General features: G+C 48.8%; 1 protein-coding gene across 5 annotated transcripts; it reads right to left on the reverse strand.

Annotated features, from left to right (window-relative positions):
• On the reverse strand, nucleotides 1-4,602 carry SCO2 (synthesis of cytochrome C oxidase 2). Of its 5 annotated transcripts, none has more exons than XM_083461535.1 (2): nucleotides 4,513-4,602; nucleotides 1-1,131 (listed from the first exon to the last, which is right to left on the reverse strand). In XM_083461535.1, exon 2 carries the CDS (start codon nucleotides 1,118-1,120, stop codon nucleotides 149-151), a length of 972 nt encoding a protein of 323 aa, XP_083317661.1. In that variant the 5' UTR covers nucleotides 1,121-1,131; nucleotides 4,513-4,602; the 3' UTR covers nucleotides 1-148. The 5 variants fall into 5 exon arrangements, with proteins under 5 accessions (XP_083317661.1, XP_083317663.1, XP_083317664.1 ...); XM_083461537.1 differs by having other exon boundaries at nucleotides 1-1,146; nucleotides 4,513-4,580; XM_083461538.1 differs by lacking the exon at nucleotides 4,513-4,602 and adding an exon at nucleotides 4,185-4,251.
• Nucleotides 4,603-8,779: the final 4,177 nt, after the last annotated feature.

Below are 8,779 nucleotides of genomic sequence, written 5' to 3' on the forward strand. Positions count from 1 at the left end.
TCAGTGAGTAGCAATGTAATGTTTCCCTTGACATAGCCTCCGGAACTCACCACCACAAGGTGCCAAGACAGAAGCTTGTAAGTTGAAACAGCACCCCCCCCCCAAAAAAAAGAGCAGCGTTGAGAGAGCCGCCTGCCAGGCCTCCCTCTCAGCCAAAGAGGCTCTGGTAGGTGTCCATGTGTCCCTGAACACTCTTGGCGATCTGCGCTTCCGTTTTGTTCCGGTTGTAATAGTCCAGGAAGAGCCCGTCTGGGCTGAGCAGGTAGATGATCACGGTGTGGTCCACAATGTAGTCGCCGTCCTCGTCTCTGGGGCCGGCGCTGGCGTAGACCCTGAAGGCCCGGCCCACTTCCCGCACCTGCTCTGGGGTGCCCGTCAACCCCAGGAGCCGCGGGTGGAAATCCCGGACGTACTTGGCCAGCGCAGGCACATCGTCCCTCTCGGGGTCGACCGTGATGAAGACGGGCTGGACTCTCGGCAGGTGAGATTCGCTGTCCAGCAGTTCCACCACGCGGCTCATCTTCTCCAGCTCCTCGGGGCAGATGTCCGGGCAGTGGGTGAAGCCAAAGTAGAGCAGGACCCAGCTGCCCCGCAGGTCGGCCTTGGAGCGGGGCCGCCCCGTGTGGTCCAGCAGCCGGAAATCCCCCTGCCCGAGGGCCAGCTTCCGCAGCTCCTCAATGCGCCTCAGTTTCTCCTGCCGGAGTTTCTCTTTCCGCAGGTACAGCCAGCCGGCCAGGATGCCGCCGCCAAAGAGGACGGTGATGAGCAGTCGAGCCTTGAACGGGAGGCGGGGGCCGGACGAGGGGCTCTGTGGGGTCCCCTGGGAGAAAGACCTCCAGCCGGCCGCGTGCCGCTGTGTCCTGCTGGGGTGCGAAGCCCCTCTCGCTCCCAGATAGGCGCCCTGGGCTGCGGAGTCCGAAGCGCCCTTTTCCAAGGGATTCAGCAGAGATGCCTGCCAACCTGTGCCACCAACCAAAGAGGCAAGCCGGCTGTGCCAGGCTGCCTGGAAGCGGCACCTGACTTGTTTGCAGAGAAGCGGGCATCTTCTTCTCCCCCAAAGGCGGGGGGCCTGGCCTGGCACCACATGCCAGAGGCTCGGGCTGACAAAGGACAGAAGCATCCCGGACAAATCTGGAAGGAGAAAACCTTATGCGCTTAAATAATAATAATAATAATAATAATAAATTTATACCCCGCCCTCCCTAGCCAAGGGCGGCTAACAACTAATAATAAAAAAGTTGATTAAAATACAATTTAAAAGATTAAGATACAACATTAAAACATTAGGGTGCAATCTCTTCATAGGAGGAGAAAGGAAAAAGAAAGAGGTGGAGGGAATCAAACTGATTCCAAGCCAAAGGCCAGGCGGAACAACTCTGTCTTACAGGCCCTGCGGAAAGAAATCAGAACCCGCAGGGCCCTGGTCTCAAGAGACAGATCGTTCCACCAGGCCGGAGCCAGTGTTGAAAAGGCCCTAGCTCTGGTTGAGGCTAATCTAACTTCCTTAGGGCCCGGGACATCTAGGGTGTTGCTATTTATGGACCTTGAGGCTCTCCGTGTGGCATACCAGGAGAGGCGGTCCCATAAGTACGAGGGTCCTAGGCTGTGAAGGGCTTGAAAGGTCAAAAGCAGCACCTTAAATCTGACCCTGTACTCCACTGGGAGCCAGTGCAACTGGAAAAACACTGGGTGAATATGCTCCCATGGCAGAGATCCTGTGAGGAGCCTCGCTGCAGCATTCTGCACCCGCTGGAGTTTCTGGGACAGCTTCAAGGACAGCCCCGCGTAGAGTGAATTGCAGTAGTCAAGCCTGGTGGTGGCCATCGCATGGATCACTGTGGCCTGGTCAGGGCGGGATGGCCATCCATTAACAGATAGAGCTGAGTGTCATCAGAATATTGGCCAACCCAAAGCTCCGGATAATCTGGGCAAGGGGGCGCATAAAGATGTTAAAAAGCATCGGGGAGAGGATTGCGCCCTGGTGCGACGATATCTCCCTCCCTAGTGCCACCCTCTGTCCCCGACCAGAGATAAAAGAGCACAGCCATTTAGGGGCTATGCCCTGTATCCCCACATCGGCGAGGCGGTGGTCCAAAAGATCATGATCGACCATGTCAAAGGCTGCTGAGAAATCTAAGAGAATCAGCAGTCCCAACCCGCCTCGCTCCAATTCAATTTATGCCCTTGTATTTGTGGGGCGCACAGGGGTTTCCCCCTGCCCACATTTTTTCCTCAACCAGCCTATGTTGCAGGTTGGACAGAGCCACAGCAATTGGTCCCCGGTCCCCCAGCAAACTTTGCAGCCGAGCAGGAGCTCGCACCGGCGCAGGGTGCAAGCTTTTGTGAAACACCAGATTCTTCCTCAAGCTAGGTAGTTCCAAAAAAGGCAAGGAAGAATTGGAGAGCGTCTGGGCAGTGGAGCGATGTTAGACTGGAAATGCTAACAGGAGCTTTTATGAAATCTCCCCTTACCAGGGAAGGTCCCCAGGGGAGCCGCTGCCTCCCAGCCAACCTACCTCCTCGCAAGATTGTTGTGAAGATAAAAATGGGGAAAACAATTGCATGCCAGGTTGAGCTCCCTGGAGGAAAATGGTGGGCCATAAATACAATTAATAGCAATAATTAACAAGAAGCCTTCTGTTAAGGGAAATAGGGGTACAAGGATCCTACCATTGGCTCCCAGTACGTTTCCGAGCACAATTCAAAGTGTTGGTGCTGACCTTGAAAGCCCTAAATGGCCTCAGCCCAGTATACCTGAAGGAGCTTCTCCATCCCCATCACTCTGCCCGGACACTGAGGTCCAGCGCCGAGGGCCTTCTGGCGGTTCCCTCCCTGCAAGAATCAAAGCTACCGGGAACCAGGCAGAGGGTCTTCTCAGTGGTGGCACCTGCCCTGTGGAACGCCCTCCCACCAGGTGTCAAGGAAATAAACAAGTATATGACATTTAGAAGACATCTGAAGGCAGCCCTGCTTAGGGAAGCTTTTAATGTTTGATGCATTACTGTATTTTAATATTTTGTTGAAAGCTGGCCAGAGTGGCTGGGGTATAAATAATAAATTATTTATATTATTATTATATTATATTACCATTCATCTGGGAATATGGAATGTGAAACCACTGAGAAGGAGCACTCTTGCGCTCTTCTCCCAAAGGACTATGGGTGGGGAAGGGGGCAGGAGAGAAAGATTGTTAAATAGCTCAAAGATAGCACAGCAGTTGAAGCCGGCCTGGGGGTGGCGAGTTCAAGTCCATCCCCTGCTGTGGATCCAGAAAGCCCAATTTCTTGGCCTCATATCTCCACTTTTGCAGCTCAGGGCAGTCACTCCGGGGGGCTTCAAGAGCCACCAAGGCACAGTCTCCAAACCCACCCTTTCCTTTCCACAGAGGCCATTCTCTCCCCACTGCAGTTGGAGGCAACAGGGCTGCTGAATCCCTGTTGCTGGAAACTGCAGGAGGAGAGAATCGCTCGTGTTCAGATCCTGCTGGACCAAGTGGGCCATCAGCCTGATCCAGCGAGGAGGATTTAAATTTGTATAATTGTTCTTTCCTAAGGCCCCCTCCTCGCTTCCTTCTGGGGCGACCCTCCCCCTCCCCAAACAGGGTCCTAACTCAAAAAACCCTGGGAAGCCTCAAAGGTCTTTCGGGAACTGGGAGGGGGAGCAGATCCTGCTGGAGGAAGGAACGGGGTGCAATGTGAAAATGCCCCCCCAATTTAACCCCTTCCCTGGGACGCTTTGAGGAGAAAGAGGCAAAGCTCATGGGAACCCTGTGAGGATGTTGGCAGGCAAAGGTCTGCGAGGAAGAGAAGCGGAACTTGTCGCTCTCTTTCACCTTTCACTCTTTTCGGCTGGGTTTCTCCACCTGTCAACCTTCTGGCAGGCAGAAATTCAGCAGGTGGGGAGGATTTGCCTCCATTGCTGGTGTTGGAAAGTTTGCTTCCATTTGACCCTCGACATGGATTGCTTTGAAGTCATTTCTGCACCAGGGGAAGTAAAATTTAGCCCAGTTCCACACACACCCCCACCTGTCCAGCAGCAACTTAGAGACCAACTAAGTTAGATACTGGTATGAGCTTCTGTGTGCATGCACACTTCTCCAGATGGTTACGACTGGAAGGAATTTATTTTATTTCTTAATTTATTTTATTTTGCTTCGATTACGGCAGACCAACAGGGCTACCTACCTGTAACCAGAACCCTCTGATCCACTCCCTCCTTTTCCCAACTCAAACCTGGGGGGGGGGGTTCTCTCTGATCGCCTCCCTCCCCCCCCCCCCGTGAACCAAGCAGGGCTCGGACCCCCTGCAGGCTCCCAATTGCCCCCATGCAATGCATCCCCCTCCCCTCCCCCAATGCACCCCCTCCCCCAATGCATTCCCCTCCCCTCTCCCAATGCACCCCCTCCCCCAATGCATTCCCCTCCCCTCTCCCAATGCACCCCCTCCCCCAATGCATTCCCCTCCCCTCCCCTCCCCCGCATCTGCTCCCACCAGCCACGTGCTCCCTCCTTACTTCCGGGTTCTCCTGCCGGCGGACACCTTGGGCTCGACCTCGCCGATTCTGCGCATGCGTGCTTGGGTGTCCCGCCGGCTCCACCTCCTCGGCCCTCCCCTTCTCCCTGCCTTGCCTGTTCCCCGGAGCGGCCAGCGGAGGGAGCTCCAGCGCCGCGCGAGGGGGGGGGGGATGGGCTGACGTTTCTTTCTTTTTCTTTCCCCCCCAGAATTAGTTATTATTATTATTATTATTGCAGATTGGCTGTTGTTAAGGAGTTGTTGCACGCTTCCATAGTATTATTTACTTATTGCGCTTGCACCGCTTCTCCCCCTTCCTTGCATAATTTCACCTTGAGAGAGGAAAAGGCGGTGCGGTGCAAATGCAATAAGTAAATAATACTGTGGAAGCGTGCAGCAACTCCTTAACAACAGCCAATCTGCAACAACAACAATAACAACAACAACAATAACAACAACAACAACAATTAATTATGGGAAGCTGGGCTGATCCCGGAAGAATGGATGCTTTTGAATTCTGGTGCTGGAGGAGACTCTTGAAAGTCCCATGGACTGCAAGATCAAACGGATCCATTCTGAAGGAAATCAGCCCTGAGTGCTCCCTGGAAGGACAGATCCTGAAGCTGAGGCTCCAAGACTTTGGCCACCTCATGAGAAGAGAAGACTCCCTGGAAAAGACCCTGATGTTGGGAAAGATGGAGGGCACAAGGAGAAGGGGACAACAGAGGATGAGATGGTTGGACAGTGTTCTCGAAGCTACCAGCATGAGTTTGACTAAACTGCGGGAGGCAGTGGAAGACAGAAGTGCCTGGCATGCTCTGGTCCAGGGGGTCCCGAAGAGGCGGACACGACTAAACGACTAAACAACAACAACCCCCTTCCTTGTCTAGTTTTGCACAAGCCCTGGTCGATTCAACCCTTGGGCCAAACAGAATGAGAAGGTTTGCAAAGGAGCGATGGGGGACCTTGCAGGTGATGTCTGGGAGTGGGTAATAATAATAATAATAATAATAATAATAATAATACCCCGCCTATCTGGCTGGGTATATATATATTTTTTAAAAAATAATATTTATTGCTTTTACAACAATTTAAACACTTACAAAGGAGAAAACAAAGAAAAAACAATACACAAGAAATATTGTAAAATTAATGAATGTTGGAAGAATGTTGGAATGAAATTATATGGCTTTAGTAGAAATGTTATAAGGAATTAAGTATAAATAGATTAATAGAGCATTAGAGGAAAATAAGGTTAAAAGATGTTAAGATAATTATAGGATAGAAAACAGGAGAAGATGGTAAGGAATTGCTGAAATAATCAATAGAAGTGGAACACAAAAAGGGAGGTGTGAGGAGGCCGTGGAAATATGGGAAAGGAAGATAAGATATTGGAAGTTTTTTCTTTTTTCTTCCTTCCCCCCCTTTTTTTCTTTTATCTTTTGATGTGCTTTTAAATTGTTTCTGTTTTGTTTTGTTAATTTTTATGTAGTGTTTGTGTATTATAATTTATTGTGTATTGTTTTTTCTTTGTTTTCTCCTTTGTAAGTGTTTAAATTGTTGTAAAAGCAATAAATATTATTTTTTAAAAAATATATATATACCTATATATATATATATATATATATATATATGTTTTCGTAGATTTTCACGGGTACAGGAATGCAGGTTTTGGTGTCCTCGGGTGTCTTCCCGTGTAAAAGTTGGGGTGTCTAGGCGACGTTTCGACGAGGTCTCACTCGTCATCTTCAGGCTGGTGCTTTCGGCTTCTTGTTACTGGAACAGAGCTGTTACTGGAACAGAGCTCTGTTCCAGTAACAAGAAGCCGAAAGCACCAGCCTGAAGATGACGAGTGAGACCTCGTCGAAACGTCGCCTAGACACCCCAACTTTTACACGGGAAGACACCCGAGGACACCAAAACCTGCATATATATATATATATATATATATATAATATTATGATGGCTGACTGGGAACAGTTATGGACCACAGGTATGAAGTTTACGGCATGTAATGCCTTAAGAGAGAATCTAATGAAAATGATTTATAGGTGGTACATAACACCAGTCAAGCTTGCAAAAATCTACCATTTGCCTGATAATAAATGCTGGAAATGTAATGAGACTGAAGGTACATTCTTTCACCTTTGGTGGACATGCCCAAGGATTAAGAACTTCTGGGAGATGATTTATAATGAAATGAAAAAGGTATTTAAATATACCTTCCTGAAGAAACCAGAGGCCTTTCTTCTGGGCATCGTAGGCCAATTGGTGTCAAAGAGGGACAGAACTTTTTTTATGTATGCCACAACAGCAGCAAGAATACTTATTGCAAAGAACTGGAAGACACAATATCTACCCACCCGGGAAGAATGGCAGATGAAGCTGATGGACTACATGGAGTTGGCGGAAATGACTGGCAGAATCCGAGACCAGGGAGAAGAGTTGGTGGAAGAAGATTGGAAAAAAATTAAAATTTATTTACAGAGATATTGTAAAATTAATGAATGTTAGAAGGATGCTGGAATTAAGTTATATGGCATTAGCAGAAATGTTATAAAGAACTGAGTAAAAATAGATTGTTAATGGGTCAAAGTGGAAATTTAAGGTTAGATTGTGTTAAGATAAATTATAGAACAAAAATTAAGAAAGATGGAAAGGATTTGCTGAAATAGCTAATTGAACAAGAATACAAAAAAGGGAGGTGTGAGGAGGTCAATGATACAAGTAAATGAAAGGTAGATATATAGGGATATTCGATGTGTTTTTAAATGTTTGTGCTTTTCTTGTTTTGCTGTACTGTTTTTTGTTTATTTTTGATGTATTGTGAATTTTTTATTGTTTCTTTCTTCTTTTTTCTGTAACTATTAAACCTTTAATAAATATCTTTTTTTAAAAAAGTGACCAATTTCAGAAACTTCCACTAGGGGGAAACAGTTTCTATTTATAATAATCAACGATATCACCTTTAAGTGCAATCCAAAGTTAGTTTCAGTTTTCAGTTACTTTATTACTCCTTTTTAGAAGCAGCCGGAGACAGTGGAAACAATATCTCTCTCTTATTTTGCTAGCTGTCAAGGAACGTTCTAAGTGCTGTCAATGGACATTCCAAAACGTCAGTCCCACTAGCAGCCCGTTTCCAGGGTCAGAGCGGCAGTACTTTACCTCTCTTTACTCTCTTCTGCAGGCATACTTAGTCCACAACTTCCCCATCTTCTCCTGCCTCCAAGGGGGGTTTTATACTCTTTGCCGAAGGAGATTTAATCTTTTACAAAAGGCTTTCCAAGACTTCAGCTTAGAGACGCCATGCCTCAGTCTATTTACAAATAGGGAAGGCGGACTTCCTGTTTTGAACCTCCCCGTTTCGATGCCAAATTAAACGTTTAAAATCCAATTCTCCTGTATCAGCTCTACTGACATGTAATTACTTTGGAGTCCAAATTGTCCACAGGAAAAAGTCAGTGCTCTCCAGCAACAGCTATGCGGCTTCACTCCGTGGAAGAAGCAGACGATTCGAAGCACCGTGCCACTCACCCCACGTCGCTCCGGATCCCCGAAACCAGGTTTCCCCGCGAGTAGGGGAGGCGCAGAAGGTGCCCACCGAATCCCATGTTCACAGGCTTCTCCCCCCTGTGATTTTCACGGGTCTCCGCTTTCGCCGTAGCGGCCAGACCCAAATTTCCACAGAGCAGATTCCTCCCGGTCAGAGGAAATCCGCCATTGCCCAGAGGCACCAACCCAGAAGTCCTCCTATCTGGCTGGGTATAGGGATGTGGGTGGAGCTGTGGGTTAAACCACAGAGCCTTCTGGACCGTCCATAGGGGCTGGGAGCTGGGGGCACTGTTATACAATGGTTTCGCTCCTTCTTCCTGGGCCGTGTTCAGAAAGTGGTGTTGGGGGATGAGTGTTCAGACTCCTGGGCTCTCACTTGTGGGGTGCCTCAGGATTCCGTCCTCTCCCCCATGCTTTTTAATATCAATATGAAGCTGCTGGGAGAGATCATCAGGGGGTTTGGGCTGAGTGTTCATCAGTATGTGGATGATACCCAGCTCTACCTCTCTTTCAAATCAGAACCTATGAAGGCGGTGAAGGTCCTGTGTGAGTGCCTGGAGGCGGTTGGAGGATGGATGGCGGCTAACAGATTGAGGTTGAATTCTGACAAAACAGAAGTACTGTTCTTCGGGGAGAGGAGGCGGCAGGTGTGGACTCCCTGGTCCTGAATGGGGTAACTGTGCCCCTGAAGGACCAGGTGCGCAGCCTGGGAGTCA

This window comes from Podarcis liolepis (assembly GCF_965112155.1).
Source record: "Podarcis liolepis genome assembly, chromosome: 10".
NCBI classification, from domain to species: Eukaryota; Metazoa; Chordata; class Lepidosauria; order Squamata; family Lacertidae; genus Podarcis; species Podarcis liolepis.